This window comes from Eleginops maclovinus, chromosome 18, assembly GCF_036324505.1.
Source record: "Eleginops maclovinus isolate JMC-PN-2008 ecotype Puerto Natales chromosome 18, JC_Emac_rtc_rv5, whole genome shotgun sequence".
Lineage (NCBI taxonomy): Eukaryota > Metazoa > Chordata > Actinopteri > Perciformes > Eleginopidae > Eleginops > Eleginops maclovinus.
The window spans coordinates 3,173,853-3,193,059 of record NC_086366.1 but is presented as its reverse complement, the minus strand read 5'-3'; the positions used below and the strand labels follow the sequence as shown (position 1 = coordinate 3,193,059).

General features: G+C 42.5%; 1 protein-coding gene across 1 annotated transcript in view; it reads left to right on the top strand.

Annotated features, from left to right (window-relative positions):
• The window catches only part of LOC134880335 (calsyntenin-2-like), a 260,050-nt gene extending 242,573 nt beyond the window's left edge, over nt 1-17,477 (top strand). Inside the window, exons 12-17 of the mRNA XM_063907247.1 lie at nt 4,245-4,456; nt 9,358-9,528; nt 10,486-10,631; nt 11,733-11,856; nt 15,731-15,915; nt 17,250-17,477. Of these exons, the coding sequence (XP_063763317.1) occupies nt 4,245-4,456; nt 9,358-9,528; nt 10,486-10,631; nt 11,733-11,856; nt 15,731-15,915; nt 17,250-17,456 (1,045 nt within the window). The 3' untranslated portion in view covers nt 17,457-17,477. The remainder of the gene's footprint in view (nt 1-4,244; nt 4,457-9,357; nt 9,529-10,485; nt 10,632-11,732; nt 11,857-15,730; nt 15,916-17,249) is intronic.
• Nucleotides 17,478-19,207: the final 1,730 nt, after the last annotated feature.

The window sequence follows — 19,207 nt, the reverse complement described above, 5'->3', positions numbered from 1 at the left end:
TCGTTAATACACGGGTGATTTAACTTCCAATTAGCTGTTTTAGCACTCCATCCAGAACACACACCAGCAGAAAAGATCCTCTCTAACTGAGTTAATTTCACTGAGAGCCCGAAACATGGCCTGGTGCCATAACACGTCAGCAGGTTTGGAACACGCCCCACCACCACCACCAACACCACCAGACACTATCACTTCTCGCAAATAAACAGAGATGTTAATTAATTCCCTCCAAATGCAATTAAATGTGTTGCTCACTGACGACTAATAACTGCAATTACTGCAGGGAGGAAGAAGGTAGAAGTAACTGGAGCTAGTCATAGCAACAACTCTTTGAGCTCCCTTGTCATATTCCTTTATAATTAAGTTGGACTGGCTCCAGGGGTTTTTTTGTGTGTGTGTTTTTTCCAGCACAGCAGCCCTCTCCCTGCATCGCTAAGTTTGTATCTCCCAGTGCTCACAACAATGGCTTAGTGCCCAAGCAATTCACACACACACACACACACACACACACACACACACACACACACACACACAGACTGCCGGCTGTGGTCACAGGAATGAAAAAGGAGAGATTACACGATGCCCTGAAACATGTTTTTGTCTCAAACTGTGGCCTCAGACAACTGACTGCGGAGGATTACATACCACAGTTACATTTCCATCCATCCAGCTGTCTGGCGACGTTTCAGGGAGTCTTCTCTTATTTGCTTTTAAACTAAATGTGGATTTTCTCCTCTTTTAATCAGACGAGATAAAGCCAGTGAGTAAGCTGCTTGGATGTAGAACTAGTCGGGTCTTTCAAGAACGTGTCAGAGTTTGGGCTTAAAAACGAAATGACAAAAAGTCATTACTAATGTTCTGGAGATGTCCGAATTGTGATTCTGAAATGCCACTGTTGTTTCAGCACTTCCTGCCTGCCCTCCAAGCCATGCTTTTTAATTGAAGCAATACCAGGAATACTTTGATTGATGGTAGCTCAAAATCAATCAGTATGTGCTAAAGAATGAATAACCTAAAGATGTTTGATGTCTCCAAGCTTTAAAGTTCAAAAAGCTGTTTGTTTCTCTCATACTGCCTGTGCTGCAGCTCCTCTTTTCACCCTCTGTCTGAAACCAGAGCCCAGTCTGCTCTAATTGGCTAGCTGGACCGCTCTGTTGTGATTGCCCAACCGCTTAGAGATTTCCCGCCCCTTCGCCTGTCAGGCACAATGTGTTGGAGCGCTAGCCAATAGAAGCGCAAGTGTTACATAGTGATGTCATTACTGAAGTAGATAAAAGGAGTCAAATGGAGGTGTTTCACGCTAAGGGGAACTTTGGGATTGCAGACCATTTACATGCACTAAAACCTACATAGCGGTCTACACGAAAGGGAACACCCTAAAGAGCATAATAAGGGCTTCTATAATTTCAGAATCAGAATACTTTTTTTATCCCGAGGGAAATTGGGTTTGCTACAGTTCCATTTAGAATAACATAGATCAATTAAAAAATAATTAACAGAATGAAAAATCGTTAAGTAAGCAATAAAAAGGTGAAAGGTCGTTCCCCCCCTCCAGCTGTTTGCGCCGTCGTTGACCGCCCTGCTTAAAATGCTTACATGCTTAGAAACCCCTCCGGCCTGAACAGAGGCAACGGTAATCGTGTACATGGATGAGAGCATGTGTGTAAGTCATGCTAAGCAAATGTTTTACAGAAACGTAAACATCCAGTATGCAAATTCTGTCATGCTTTGCTTTTAACATTGAGCCAAACCTACTCCGTATCCTTCTGGTGTTTCCACTTCTATTCATAGAAATGCATGTGAAACTCCCCAGCTACAGATGAGAAAACATATGGTTAATCATTATGGATTTATGCATCACAGCAGAGAGGCTATAGGTGACAAAACACGGGAGGCATAACGGCTGAAATCTCACAGACCCGGGTTTCCAATGCAGGAAATAAGCTCGTTATGAATTCATTGCTGTAGCTGGTTACAGAGAAAGCATTGATGTCCCTCCCACTGACAGATGTTCATGTGCTTGAAAGGCCTTCGATGAAATGTAAAAAGCAAAATTGACTTGTTTGTTCAGCTTTCACAGCTTACACAACCACCCACTACACCCCCATCGCCACCCTCACCCTCCCTTCTCCCTTTCTGTTGTTCCTCATCTGAACGTCTCTGGTTTTCCATTTGATTGATGTGTAATCTGCAGTCTTTACGCTGTGTGTATGTGTGTGTCAGCACAAGCATTGAAATAGTTGTGATTCAGATGTCTGCTCTCATTTGTGTGATTCCGGCCGATGTGTTCAGAGCTCACGGGTCCTAGAGAGCAGATGTGTGCGTGTATATATGAATGGGAGGTTGCTGTGCACATGCTAGCACACACTGGGATGTATGTGTGGAATACACAGCGGGAACACTGCTGCAGGTCACCTATGGATAACCGCGCGCCCTGTGCTCTGGATTTATCAGCTTTCCGTCCAGCATGATATTGCTAAGCCTTAGCTGCTAATGCTAACAGTTTTACGTCCTGATGCTGGATCCTTGTTACTTAGAGACTGATCTGTTTTATAAAAACCTCCCTGAAGTGTTGCCGTGTGCTGAATGGCGCTTTTATAAACCTTCACTCCGCTGGGTTTCAGCCATGTTCAGTGAAATCAGGATAAAGGGATGCACTCAGTGACCCCGTCATACAGTCGCAAAGGGAAACTTATTTGTGGAAGTGTGTGTGTGGCTCAATGTCACGGTATTGTGAAGGGCTTCAGGAACATTAGTCACCAAAGAAAACGTGTTTTGAAATGTCACTGTCATGACTTATATAACACAAACTGCATGTGATATGAAAGTAGTGTACCAACATCCATGTGCCTCTGAACAAACTGCAACAACAACAACAACTTGAATTGTTTGTTAAACTTAAAGAAGAACTCTTTCTTACAGAGAGTCAAATGCAAAGATCGACAAGCGGAATATCAAGCTATCACCATCACGGGATCAGCTTAGCTTGGTGTCAAGACTTTCGGGGGAAAATGAACTTCTTTGTTATTCTGTACGAAAAGCAAAATGTAAAATCAGATATTTGTGGTTTTGTGCAAAGTCACTATCTGGAACTATTTTCAGTATGACGCCAATAAAGTGGGCAGTACCACTTCACAATAAGACTATCCTTATAAAGGATTCATAAAGGGTTTATAATTATTATGAATCAGGTTGTCAACACTTTATTAATCTTTAAGAAACAGTTATAAACCATACATCAACACGGGCTCACTATTTGGCAAGATGACTAAGCCTTCTATTGGCTACCTAGCTTCCTTCCTCTTCTTCATCAGCCAGCATCCTTGGTATCTGTTGATCACTGAGTTGATTCCCCCTCCATCCATCTTGATGTTTCTTGCCATCTCTTAAGCTAAGTAGCCGATATAAGGCTTAGCAGTACGGATAAATGTGGGCTCACTATTTGGCAAGCAGCCGGTCACAGTCCCCCTGTTTATCTCTTCTCTTATAAAAGCTCATTGATGATTTATAAAGTGTTCACAACCTCATTAATAAATCAATTACAAACTAAACCCTTTATAAGGGTATTCTTATTGTAAAGGAGTACTAACTGGGCTTACTTGGTTTTGACATTACATGTTACAATTCAATGACTGTTCAAAGAGGAAGCAGGACCTCACTACAGTGTGACGCTGGAAAGGTTATATGTAACTCAGAAACCTTGTTCTTTTCAACCAAATGACGATCAGATGACTTCTTACCTGCACATCATCAAAACCTACACTGTATGTTAAGTATGAGTTTAACAGTAGAGCTGGATCTGATGCTACTGCAGGCTGTGTAGAAGTGTTCATGGCTAGGAAACCCTGCACCGCTTTAGATTGGACAGTCACAGACCAATATCTGCACACTCCTGCAGCTCTACAACCACCACGGCCCCACACAATACAGACTGTTGAGATCTTGTGCAATACCCCTGTAATCAGCAATATATACACTTTTTTTGTGGCAATTCTGTGCAAATGTATACGTGCAAAACATAACTTTCAAAGTACCTCAGACCTTAATATGCTCTCTTACCTTACATTTAAATGCTGCTACCAATTTGTCTGTACTTATTTGACTTTATTTGTATTTTTATAATAACAAATGTGTGTTTTTACTGAATATGTAACATGCTAGCTACTTTATTATTGCTTGCCTTGTATCTGCTATGTCACTTTTGCCATAACGTTGCAAATTCTGCCTTCCCGGCCCCTCTCTAGGTGCTTCGGTGAAGACACTTGCATCAGCATCCTGGACATCGATGTGGTGGTGATGGTGCTGCAGCCCAGCGAGCCCAGGATCACCATCACCGGCGTGGAGAGACTGAACCGACCGGCCTCCGACCTCCGAGCACCGGGAGGAATCGCCCTGTTCGAAGACCTCCACATCATCAGCACCGTCACCAGGGCCGACGCCGCTGCACAGCACACAGGTATGGACCATCACACACGGTGGGGGAGGAGGGGGGGGGGTCATTTTCTTTATGTTTCATGTGTTATTTGAAGTCCTTGATACACTGGAAGAGCTCATACTGTGTTCCTTTACTCAAGTACAGCACACATCTTCAACAAAAGGTACAACTGTGAGGGATCCCTCTCACAGCGGGGGAGATAGTTGCCTCCCTGCAGGTAGAAATCTGTCTAGACTAAATCTTTCAGCAGTTTTTCATATTGATAATCTGTTCACTCATTCATGAGGTCCCTGAGCTCCGCAGTGCCACCTGTCTCGCTATCACAACAAACCCGAACAAGAAAGCAGAACAATGCGTAACGCCTCGTGGGAATCAGCAGCAGCATGCACTTCTTTCGCCTGGAACATCTGCACGCATCGGGAACTCAAGAAAACTAAAGTTTGGCGTTGCTCTCACACTGGCAAGTCGGTGGAAGTAAAGGTTATGAAGACTCCAAAGTGCGAGTGATCACAAGTACAAATATCATCACACACAATTCATCAAGATCTCACTCAATGTCACAGTTACAATTAAGCCTCTCGTCTTCTATAAAGCTAAAAATCTGAATTAGTGGAGCGAGAGGAGTGTTCATCAAGTCGTACTTATTTAAATGGATGGATCACTTAGCAAATTGAGCAGACAATTACAATTAACACAAGGAAGCATTTGATTTAATTCACTGTGTCTTTAAAGGTACCGAGGTAAATAAGCAAAAAGCTCAGTAAATGACTTAGAATTCCACATTATGGCTCCTTTCAGAGTTACATAGTCCAACATTATAACTGATGCATGAACAAGAAAGCAGTATTTCAGTAATTTAGCGTGTATACCTTCTACACAAGTGGGCATTTCAATTGTTAAAAATGTAATACCTTAGTTTCTCAACACACATTCCCCAGTCATCGCTGACTAGGTCTCACTAGAGCTTTCATATAACTGCATTGAAGTACAACATTTCCTCTATGAGTCAAAGTAATGGGAGTTAATGGGAGAACAACAGAATTGACCGTGAGTAAAATAGTTGCGTGAAATGTGGAACGAAACTAAAACAAATCTGCACCTCGATTTAGGAATAATGCAGAAGCACTTAGAATATTTTGGCGTATTTGAAGCTAATGAATTTGTATCTTCATGGTTCAATGCCCTTATTTTAAGTCACCTTTGATAAAATGTGAAATGCACGGGAGAAAAACAAGAAAAATAGTATAAAACAAAGTGTTTCTGTTTTTAATAAGTAAAAGAACGTTTGCCTGATAAGATTTCTTTAAATAAGTTTGGATATTTAGACACGTGAGATCTTGTAATTAGCTGGGAAAACATATATTGAAGTTTATTTACCAGAATCAGGAAATGATAAGCCAGAAATGCTCAAAATTGTTCAGTTTTATGATGTTAGTGGGTGATCTTCCATTACAAAATGTGTTTCATGGGCTGCAGGATAGATCAGTTGGTGAGAGCTGGTGGCCCATATGCAATCACTGCTGCCTAGTAAGCTGGTTCGATTCCAGAGAAGGCTGAACATTTCAGGCAATGTCCTCCCCTCTGTGTCCCCCTTTGAACTCTACAATCAAGTAAGATGTATGTCTTGGAACAAGATGATCCATCTTTTACAAATTTAACAAATGAAAACCCCTTGACATGTAAAAAACCCCCCGTAAAAATGCAACTCAAAATGTGATTTTTTTCAAGAGATGCTTAACATGCATTGTCTAAAAACACGGCCCTATATCTCTTGCATTGTTACAGCTGTATAGGAAGCAAACAGCCCAGCTAGAGTCCCTCCTCAGCAGCAGTAATCTACAGTGTAAGCTGGAGCCTTCTGTTCCATGCGTCTCTGCTGGCCTCTCCAATATGTCGAGTCAATCTCCTGCTGCCGAATGTCTCCACTCTCCTCTCTGTCCTTATGTGACTGAGACCCACCTGCTGCTATCAGAGACCTCCACCTTCAACAAGACCGCTTCTCCATTCGGGGTTCCCAACGCCTTGACCCGAGAACCTAATCAGTGTGACATTTAAATCCCACCAGCTCCGGTGTCGTCCAACGATCTAACCGCCGAGGCAGGAGCAGCGCCGCTCGGCTCGGCCCCGCCGCTCAGCAGCCAATTAGGAGAACATAAGCAGAGCGAAAGAAAGGTTTAGCCCTCCATTGTGTGTAATGCTGCGAAAGGAAGACGAGCAGAAAGTGGCGTCGCTTTCAGGAGTCGGTGGGGCTCTTTCTGCTGGAGAAATAGAGACCGCAGCTGGGGGGACGAGATTAGCTGGAAGCCAGAGAAAGACACAAAAATGGAAAGAAAGAGGGATGAGGAGAGACTGTGTGTGCGTGTGTGTGTGTGTGTGCGTGTGTGTGTGTGTGTCTGAGAGAGAGTGAGTATGATAAAGTTCCATAATGAGCAGATTTAGCTTCACTCGAGGCTTAAAGGATTCCAGATGAATCACATTTCTTTTCGCGGGGCATGTAGTACGTTTCTTTTGGACCCTGTTAATCACCCCCTCGCCCTCTGCTACGCTTTGTCTCTCTCTGTCATTCATTTGTCTTCTTATTGAGCCTGCTCAGCACGGCCTGCTTCCCATATCCATCTCGTGCAAAAGTCTTTCTGCAAGGCTCACGCTGACGCCTTTACTCAAAGTCAAGGTCACCAGTTCTCTCTTGAGCTCATCTTTAACGCTCAGCTCTTTTAGCCAATTTGCTTTAATGGTCGTTATCTGTTCTCTCCTTTCTCTTCAATTTCTTTTTCAGTGACTATCCCAGTGTCTTTCGGTAATGCTTTCTAGGGATTCGATACTCTTCCCCCATCCCACCCACTTTGATGCTCTAAGTCTCTGCACAGAAACTGTTCATAGCTTGTGTCTGCTAGTGTAATTTTATCAGTCAATCGTAACTCGAAGAAGAGCATGTTAACGAGTGAGGAAGTCACTTTGTCAAGACGCAACTGCAACTACAAATCATTTGGAAACAATCAAACGATACATTGATTGAAAAAGCACATTGAGAGCAATATAAATGACATATTTCCTGCGATGTTAGCATTCATTTAAAGTTGTGTTTACGTGCACCTGACAAATGTAAATCCAATATCCACTACTTCACTTGCTCTGTTTTGATTACCAACAACTACTGAGGGAAATCTCTGGCTCTTTAGCTGCTAACGCTCACAATATGTTCAACAGCAAGTTGCTAACTGTGTCTGTTTTGCGCTGAGCATTTAGATTGCAATTGCTCTATGGGAGCATTTTGCTTTTGAGAACTTCACCCAAAACAATGGGCTAACATTCTGAAAAGCAACCTAAAGCTAACATTTGTTTACTTACACATCCAGCAGTCCAATATTCAGCTAATTCATTTCTTTTTCCAACAACTCCTGAGGGTTATCTGGCTCTTCAGCTGCTAACTCGTGCAATATGTTCAACATCAAGGTGCTAACTGTGTAACTGTTTTCTGCTGAGCATTTAGATTGCAATTGCTTTAGCAGAGCTTTTTCTGCAGAGAACAGCTGCCTGCTGCTGTGGGGAACAGCTCAACTGAAACAAAGAGCTAACATTTTGAAGCTATTTAAAGCTAACGTTTGCTTACACACACATCTAGCTGACACAGAGCAATGTTAGCATTCATTTAAAGTTGTGTTTACGACCAACAGACAAACGACACATTATATTATTCACTACTTTGTCTTATCTAACTGTCAATAAGGGTTATCTCTCTCTTTAACTGCTAACTCACACAAAGTGTTCAACAGCCAGCTGCTGATTGTGTCTGTTTTGTGCAGAGCATTTAGCGTAACTTAAACGATGAGCTAACATTCTAAAAAGCAACATAAAGCTAACATGTGTTTACCTAAACATCCAGCAGATACAGAGCCATGTTAGCTTCATTTAAAGTTGTGTTTACGTCCAACCAGACAAATGTAAATCCAATGTCCACTACTTCATTTGTTCTGTTTTGTTTTCCAACAACTCCTGAGGGTTATCTGGCTCTTTAGCTGCCAACGCTCACAAGATGTTCAACAGCAAGTTGCTATTAGTGTTTGTTTTGTGCTGAGCATTTAGATTGCATTTCCTTCAGCAGAGCTTTTTCTGTGTCAAACTTGCTCAACTAAAACAGTGAGCTAACAAAAAAGGGACGCCAACGCTACATGAAAGTGTTTCCTACAATCCCCCTTTCACTGAACGCTACAAGGGACAACTAAAGGGAAGTTCCTCTTCTGGAACACAACTTTCTTTCTACTTGTTTTGCTCACACTCCCTCTTTTTCCTACTTCATCTCTCTACTTCCCCAGGGACCCTCCGTCCACACACACACACACACACACACATATATATATGTCATTCTCCATCGAGAAGTTGTTAAATGGGCAGAGCTGCTTTCCTCCCCAGGGAGAGTGCATTGAGGGAGAAGGCGGTGTAGCAGTGAAAGGTGGAGGCTAGTGCTTACCCCCCCAACACCACTGGGATGGGGAGGGTGTCTGAGGGGACTTGTTACTACAGCAGCTCACGGCCCTGTCTCAGTTCAGAGAGTTGACGAATAATTGGAGTCTGGATGTCGGAGCAGGTGTGTCGTGTCCTGTATGAATTATGGTTCTCCAAAATGCTCCGGGTTATTCTCCTGGGAATGTTTTGGCATGGCAGCTGCAAATAGATTGTCATGGGAAGCACAAAAGCCATTGTTTTATTTAATATAGAGTATCAAATGAATTTGGCTTTAGATAAGAACGTATGTAGCCTCACTAGCAGAGGTGGAAGAAGTACATAGATCTTTAAGTCAAATAAATATGACGCCTAGAAAGTTAAAAGGGCAAACTTATTCTGATATTCTCTAGGTTTTTGTTGGTATACTCTTCACAGAAGGTAAATAACAGCGTGTGTATTTGTGTGTGTCTTGTTTGTAGCACATCGACCGGGGGTGCAGGAGGAGATCATTCATAACTTGGACTACTGCGATGTGCTGGTGCTGGGGGAGGAGCTGAGGCCGGAGCAGGAGTCCCTCCAACTGCAGCGCAGCGCTCTGCTCGGAAAACACCTGGACGCCACCAACTCCACCTCTGGCATGTCCATATATGGTAAGTTACCATGGTAACGGCATCGTAGCTACAAGCAGTGTGTGATATCAACGTCTATAGATCCAACCTTGTCTTAAAAAACCTTTGCCTTGAGGTATATCTTGTAGCGATGTTTGTGAAGATGATGAAGAAGTCTCCGGAGACACCAGCTTGTATATAATAAGGTTTATTACAACAGCATATTATCATACACCAACATGGGCCATACGAGGTTCCCAGAGCCAATTGTGGAAGTCCCCCCGAACTGTGTTTGTGCATACAATTTATAGGAGTGTGGTGTCCAAAGTGTGTGTGCTCACAGGAGGTAATCAATGACAATGTATGCCTCACTAAGTGACATGTGTCCGTTCATAGGGGCCCCCTAACGTATTTCGGAGGTTGTTATACAGCAACCGATTGCCCACCATATGGCCCCTGAACGACATCTTCCCTGCACTCTCTATGACTTCAGAGAGTAACTAACTGAACAGATGTAATACACCACAGCCTCTATGTTTCTCTTTCATAAGGAAGGGATAATCGGCAGCGAGGCGGTCATTATTGAGCGGGTGTTCCTTTTCAATAATGACCGCCTCGCTGCACGTTATGGATCCCGCTTATTACACGGCCACATAGTAAATAAACTAACGACCGGACTCCCAATATTAATTAGAATGATTGTATTGTCTTGAAAATGATCGTATTGTTTCCGCTAAGAAACAAAAACTCTGACCACAGTTTCTTTTCCTTAAACACTACCAGAGCTGTGTTCCTGTTAGTGTTTACTTCCTGTCTGTCTTCTTCTGCTGAGTTATCTGACGTCCAACGCTTAATCTCTCTCCATTTCTCCTTGATCCTCCTCAGCAACGGTCATTATTTAGCTCAGCAGCGGTGTGTTATCCAGTATTATAACCTCTGAAATGTTATCCAAACCGTGTAATACTCAACTACAGTATAATAACTTGCTTTTTCCCACAGGTGTGGACTCCATGTCCAACTACGAGCAGGTGATCCGACAGGTGCGCTACTACAACTGGCAGCCCGGTCAGCTAACAGAGAGACGGTTTCGCCTCACCTGCTCGGAGCTCAACGGACGCTACACCAGCAACGAGTTCAACCTGGAGGTCAGTGTGAGCCACAGCTTGACTTGTGTAGTTGTAGAACGACGGACATTAAGAATTGGCCTATTTGCGTTATCGAATATGACAGTTAAACTAATATTTGGGATTGAAATCGGACCGTTAATTGATAAATGAAGCTGGAAAAACTCGCTAAGGTCTCTGCAAATCTTTGTTTCCCTTTTCCTGATGCATCTCTCCCGAGTGCTTTCGCTTTACCTAGATTAAGTAACACTGGTGGGGGTAAAAAGTTGGCGACTCCAGCCCGTTTATTGAGAAGAATTTCCCAGGCAATTGAGTGTCATTGCAACACAATTCTCCTAGGGCTGACAAGCTGCTGTAAAATAACGGAGGATATTGAAGATCTTCTGCAAAAATGAAACTATTTTCCAAAAGTCATAACTATCACTTATGAAAGTCGGAAATAGGAATTGCAATCTGTCACCCGAGTCAAAGCAATAAACTGGACCAAGGTGACGGAAGTTACTCAGTCACACATATCAACATGAAGCGCAGAAGGTAACGACTTTGGGAAATTAGCAATTGAAACATGATAGGCAGGAAAAAAGCCTCCAGTCAAATGCAACTCCCCTCAGATTGAAGTCTCAATTAAACAGCTCCCACCAGCACGGACGGAGCTTGGTTCAACACATGGAAAGACGGCACCTCCGAACACTTCACCCTTTCCTATAGAGACCCTGAACTGTCGAGTGAATCAGGCTTCTCCCGCCGTCCACTTGCTTTATGATGTGTCAGAATGAACTCACAGAGTCTGCTGTTCGTGTCTGTCCTTGGACTTATTCAAACAATCTCGGTGCCGCTTGTTTGAGGGAACAAAATGTTTCACTGACACGGTTGGAACCTTGGAGACTGTCGATGAATCTGCTTTACATCTAATTTCCTGTATGGCACTGAGTCTGTCTCCCAAAAGGCATGAATTCATTACATTCCTATTTACTTTTCTCTAAAATCTTCACTTTATCATTGTCAGGAATATAGATCACCTGCATGAGGCAGACTTAGCTCTACTTGTGGGACTGAATAGATGTATAATTGTGACTTTATTGCCCTAAATCATCACCTGTGCTTCATCTGTTTCCCACCCAGGTGAGCCTGCTGCACAGTTCAGAAGCAGGGGAGCACGTCAATCACATGGTAGCCCCGCCTCAGTACATGCAGGTGGTGCACCATCCGTCCATGGTGCAGGACCTGTACCCCAGCCACAGCTCAGGTAAGAACACTTTAGATGTTTACTACATTTATATTACAGTATTTACAGCATGCAACACCCTCTGCCCTAAAACCCTTGTGGCGGACAAGGAAAAACTCCCCAAAAAGCCCCAAATTAAACGGAAAAAGAGGAAATAAACTTTGCCGAGAGCAACAGAGGAGGGATCCCTCTCTTAGGAGGGACAGACATTAAATAAATGTGGTAATTATAGATTAAAAAAGCAAATCAAATCACAAAATATAGACTCCAAATGACAAAATAAATCATGTATATAAAAAACATAGATCCAGGAGAATGTCAGAAGTCGTCCTAGTGATGCCAAATACTTCTAATGCATTATAATTTGATTTTAGTGCTGAAAAATGATGGCAATGAGCACATAAATGTTCTAATAACAATAATCATCACACCATAGCAAGCATTTTATAATGGCTTGTAAGATCAAGTATCACAACATTTCATATGAGCTTGTCATCCCTGACTTATTTGCAAGGATCAGTGTGTTATCATCCAAACTACTGTGCTATATTAGTCTTTTTAGAACCCCATATAATGCATTGTATACATAGGCTTGCAAACAAATTATGCTTTTTACCTTTTCAGTCGTTTAAAAAGCTTAGTGTCATTATTATTGTTATTTCTCTGTGGTTTTTCGCTGTAATTATAGAGTCTTTTAATCAGATTATAACACATTAGAAATAAGACTGCATTAGAGCCAGGGGCTTTATGGAAAGTGTTGCAATAACACAGTCTAATTCCTTTTGTAAACTCATTTATTAGATTCATTTTGCCTTTCCTATTTCATTTGTCGCATTCTTATCTCGGTGCATATTAATGTCACTTCCTGTCAGGTCCGATCACATCTCATTACACCCAGATACAGAATTACCAGCAGAGCTATAATGGAGGGAGCCATTTTTTTAATAATCTATATAGCAGAGATACTCAATTGCACATTAATACGTTTCCATGGTGTCACAGGCTAATGCGGTTTATGGATAAGCGAGGGATATTTAAATTATGAAAATAAATCCAGATATATGGTCACAAAAAGCGTTGTGCAGCAATGGGTGCAGAATCACTGTGAGCTGTGGGTGTGGAGGGACTCATTTTTGGTTTAAAGAACGTGTATTGACACATGCAGCATATCCCCGATCCTGATATGGTGTATCTTAAGGGGGAAATGCAGCTGTGAGTATAATAGAAACCCCCCCCTCAGAGTCTAGACACTGGTGGTGATGCTGAAGATCTGGATTTGATGAGGAGAGGGGAGGAAGAGGAGGTGTGATGAGGTCTGTGGATTAGCTCTCCTGGGCGCTGGATGGGATGAATGGAGGTGAATGGGGTGGAGGCGGGCCGCAGCAAAAAGCCCTGAAATCACAGCTGACTGCAGGAGACAGGAGAGCAGTTATAAAGCTTGACTGCAGCACGATGACTGGCTGCTGGAGATTGAGGTGAAATGTGACTGGTTAAAAGAGAGCGCCCACGAAGAGCTGATTAATGCAGCTGCGGAGTGAATGCCCAGTCTTCCTGAAGGAACTCGTGCTGAGCTTCATTAAGGGAAGTGTAAAAAGAGCAGAGCAGTACCTGTGTTAACACACTTTTGGGAAATATAAATGTGACAAAATGTAGAAAATGACTTGACAATTCACCCATGTAAGGAGAAGTGCTGAGAGCCAGCGTCGTGTGAACCACTGAGCCACAGCCTTACGTAATAAATGAAATAAATACAAATAAATGTTAGCTATCCATCCGGGGGCAAGCATGGAGGGATCCGAGGGAACATTCGGGTTTCGCTTTCTAGTTTGTTTATCGCCGCGTTCATCCGACCGCTGCGCTCACACAGCGGCGCCGTGTTACACAGACAGCGGCGTAAAGGGGCCTTCTCCCATGATGCACTGTGGCTTATCCCCCCTCCCTCAGTGCGTGTGAGTGATCCGAAGAAAAAAAGGGGAACATGGTGAGGAGGAGAGACATTGGGCTTTAATTATTCATCAGACTCTAATGGATTCTACTTAGAGTCCTGGAGAGTTCAGTGGCCAATGCTGTGTGTGTGTGTATGTGTGTATGTGTGTGTGTGTGTGTGTGTGTGTGTGTGTGTGTGTGTGTGTGTGTGTGTGTGTGTGTGTGTGTGTGTGTGTGTGTGTGTGTGTGTGTGTGTGTGTGTGTGTGTGTGTGTGGAAAGGAGGTCAGAGGAGCAGAGAGGGTGATGGGTAGTTTGAAATAATCGTGTGGCAAAAACACATTAAAAGATTTGTAGTTGCATTCAGGGCATGTTTGTAGCACATGTGAGTGCTTCAGATGATATCATGCTGTAAATACAACGTCAAAAGGGAAAATGCCGGGGTGTGTGTGTGTGTGTGTGTGTGTGTACACGTGCAAACACTCATACAAGTTACTCTAAGGGGCTGCATGAAGCTTCGCTGCGAGGAAGATCAAAGGCTGTGGATTAAGTGTGAAAATCTAGGGAACTAGACTGAATCAAATGATCATCTGAAGAGTCCTCTGTGAGTCTGTCTCTCGTTAAACACACACACACACACACACACAGCAGGGACTGGTGGGGAGAGAGGGCAGGGTCGTGTTATTTCAGTCGGCTGGAGATCAGAGCAGCAGAGAGAAACATTTGAGATCAAGAGAGGTCCCTCAATGTATGTTGCGGTTATGATACTTAATAGAGCTTACGATACATCTCTGACGCCGTGTACTGCTCTGGGACTTTCATTAAATGTGTCTGAGTGAAATACATATGAAACACTCTGTACTTGTAAGCAGCTTTTAGTGAAATGTGTTGCACGTTTCATAGGCTGATGACTGAAAAGATAAAAAGATTCTTGTAGAAACAAGCAAAGCACAGCTGAGGCTGATGGGAATTATATTAGTTTATAGCAATACTTGAAAATCAAATATGAATTAATTAAGACACAGTACTACACCGCTTTTATTCAAGGAACATCTTAACAGTTAACATGATCCACCCGTTACCAATCCAAGACAAGGCCCTTTGGTTTGTCCTAGTTTCTAATAACATTTAAGCCTTGTTAGAGCTATACATTAAGAGCTGCTGCAATACTAGGGCTTAGTTTAAAAGAAGAAAGTCAAAAAGTATGTGTGTTTCTTAAAATACAACCCCCAAAAAATTACAAAAATGCATGTAAATGTATGCTTCATCAAAATGTATACAACAATATGAAATGTGTCACTTAAATACGTACAGGAAAAATGATGCATTGCAACAACAAAAACCAGACGTAGTGTTGGGAATTATACATCTGGTCTTTGCTCGATAGAAAGGGTCCACACAAACTGTTGACCTGAGGAATGTTCACAACGATGGAGATGTTTACAGAATACTTCATGGCGATGAATCAATAGTTGGGAAGATATTTCAGTCTGGATGACGGACAGAGAATGCCGACCTTGACGCTACCATGGTTTAAATAAAGCAAGAAAGAAAGAGAGAGGTTTTTTATCAGTAAAGGTATGAAGATGCAGCGAAAACAGATCAATATTCCTGGAAAATTACAAATCAATAGGCTGTCAGAATAATTTAAAATCATGATCATCATCCTCTTTAAGTTTGAAAAGGCCTTTTGTACAAAGACATGAGGAAAAAAAATGAGACCAAGCCAATCGATATCCAAGACAACGGATAACCATTGAACATGAATTGCTACAGAGACTATGATGTGTCTCTAGATCCTGTAGGATAGTGTGGACTTCAAAGGAAATGGGAAGAGATGGTCTTATAAAGATGCTGTAGAGTTGCATTGTGGGATATATAGGATCTATTTTAACTTTAGTACGACTGATTCATTTAATGGGCTTTTATTGATCTCAAGTCTTTTTCTCTCACCTCTCCTCTCGTCCTCAGCCATGCCGAGTGCTGCCACCGTGGTGATCGTGATGTGTATCGCCGCTCTGGTGGTGGCGGTGGTGTTCGGCATCTACCGCATCCACCTGACCCACCAGCAGGAGGTGAAGCTGGCCGAGACGGCTAAGGAGGCGGACGGGAGCTGGGACGACTCGGCTCTGACCATCACCGTCAACCCCATGGAGGTAGGAGAGGGAAGGATACGTGAATACATAAGATGTTAAGAATTAGTGACTGGAATACATACGACAGAAAATAGGATATGTCCTTGTTCTGCTTAGGGATTAAAACAATTAACTAATATGAGTTCTTGCTTTTACTACTGATCATTTAGGTACGATACGATTTGATACGTTAGGTTTCAGTACGACATGTTACCTTACACTACAATACGGGACGATGCCATACATTACTACACAATAGGGCTGAACGATTTTGGAAAATAATCAAATTGCGATTTCTTTCCTCAATATTGCGATTGCGATTTAATATGCGATTATTTTTTCAAGGTCCTCTTCTCATGTATTTTTCAACAAACACAAGCAATAAATCAATCGTGATTACAATCGTGAACCTCGTGAGGTAGCAACAGTAGCGAGGCACGTTCTGCACAATACCTGACGTTGCAGCATCTTCCTTTTTAAAGCCAAAATAATTCCACACAACTGACGTGCCGCCCCTCTTTGGTACCAAACTTCCAGCCGTGCACTCTTCTGACGAGCCTGAGGCCATTGTGCAACAGGTTCAAGCGCAGCGTTGACTTATTTCCCTGCCTGCTCGCTCTCGGCTCCGCTCAGCTCACGCGCAAGTCACGTGAGCCAGATCACGTGACCAGTCAAATCGCTGCCTTTGCGGTTGGAAAATCTTGTTTTGTCATATCGCTGATATTATCGCAAATGCAATTAATCGTTCAGCCCTACTACACAATTCTTTTGATTAACTTTCAGGATTAAATGTTGCACAACATGCGATGTGATACAAAACAATACGGTACAATCCAATGCGGGACGAAAGGATACGATACAAAACAACACGGTACGATACAAAAAGGTACCATACAGTATGACACAAAATGGTACAAAACGGTACGATATGACACAATGCGGCACAATACGTTGCGACAGGATGCGATATGATGCGATACAATAGGGGATGATGCGATACACTTTAAGGTACATTTGATCTGGGATTTAATCTGTGTTTCACTTTGGATTAATGTACCAAAGGAAGCTTCACTCTAACGTTACTACATTGTGGGACTCTGTTTTGATGTTAATAATTCACATTGTTCTGGACATGGTTGTGGTCAGAGAACACCGTTAATATGTTGTCACGGTAGTTCGATTCATCATGGTTGACGATCGACCTACAATCTTAGAGCAAATTTGCGACTGGTCGAGTGGTTTGGACTTTAAAGCGGTGACGCCTGAACCATGGAGTTCTGCAATACTGTATAAACACTCAAAAGGCTAAAGAACATTTGTCTACCTGCTAGTTTCTGACATATTTCTCACCACAGAACCTGAAGGAGCCCCAGGCTGCAGAGGAGGAGGCCAGCGAGGAGGAAGAGGACGAGGAGGAAGAGGACGATGATGAGGAGGAAGAGGATGACATCACCAGCGCTGAGTCAGACGACAGCGAGGAGGAAGTGGACGTCCAGCTACCCAGGGTGCAACGCTCGAGCAAGACGGGCCGAAACTGGGACAAAACAACGATATCTTATTGAGACACACACACTCACAGTCACTCACACACACACACAAACACACACACACACACACACACACACACACACACACACACACACACACACACACACACACACACACACACACACACACACACACACACACACACACATACACACACACATCCTGCAACACATCCATGCTGAAACCTCAAATCAGATGGTGGAATCAAAAAGACTTTATGTGATGTTGATGCTCTAAATATGAGGTAATACCCCCCCCTACTGGAACACTTCACTGAGACACACACCTCCCGTTTTATACAGCTGATAAAAAAGATGACATGACTCTAAAACTGCGTGTCCATCAAATGACCTTTATCCGTCTTAAAGGGACAGTACGGCAAATTTACGTCAATAATGATCTCCCACCCATTACACCCCCGCCACTACGTTAAATAAAGTTTGATTTCATTTTGGTGTCCCACGCTGAGATCTCTGATGTCCCATATCGATGCAAACCAGTCTTTATTTAAGAAAACTGAGTTGCAAAAAAGCAAACAAAGTGACTATTTTTGGTTTGTATACTTCATCGTCTTTATTCTAGCCTCTGTGGCAAAGCCAGGTGATTTTACAGAAATAGCATATTTTCAATGGTACTCAAAAAAAAAGATGATGATGATGATGAAGATGACGATCTGTGTGTAGTCATGGTGATCTAGCAAAGGGGTCTGGGTTTTCGGGGAAGGACAGAGGAGTCTCCTTGTACATTTTTATACGCTCCTTTCTTGTAAATAGTCAGTATAGTAGGTGACCCCCCTCCCCCCACCCCCACTCCCAAACACCACTTTCCCCACCCAAGAAACCCCTCCTCTCCACCTGTATACAGCACACATGACCCCCCCGTCATATGTATGTTCCCACCGTGGACCCTCAGCAGGAGTTAAAGCTGCACTGGGAACGTTTTAAGAGACAGAGGAAGTCCAAAAGATCTGCTCAAATGAAATCTCAGTCTCAGGTGAGGTCCGTAACGAGTATTGAAAGACAGCTACACTATTATAGCACCATAGAAGAAGTCCTGCTTTTCATTAATGCTGCATTGCAAGGATGTACACAGTGAGGTAGCGCCACCTTTAAGAAGGAAAAGTGCAATGGCCTTGACATTTGAAGATAGATATAACATAACCATTAAAGCCGGACAAAGAAATATTGTATTTGAGTTATTTGAATTAAATAATTCCACACATTTGTCGTAGTTATACCATATAACAACATGTTATTGTACATTATAAGTGAATGATATTATAGAACATCATATAAACTTTATACCGAGTGGTTTTACAGTTAAAACAATGTGGTTTTGGACACTAAAAACAACACAAACTGAGCGTTTTCAACTGTTTAAATCACAGGATGAACAACTTTAAACAAAGTCATCATAACCCACAAATATGTAAATTGTATGTATTTATTAAAAGAACTAAAATGAAGTATATAGAACCGAAAAACTATTATAATGAAACGTTAAATGTGCTCTAATCTATAATATAATAATATAACATACACATTATAATAAAAAGCTATATAAGATTACTACATGTGTAATGAGACAGAGCTAACAAGGGGATACATATTGGACTTACATTCATCAAATGGCTCGAAACACAACGTCATAGCATGCACTTTATTTAAAGGATATCACCGAATCACTTTGATGTTCAACTTCTGTGATAACGGTCCATACCATAGCGAGCTTATGCCGACAGACCTCACAGAACAAACCAAGCCGT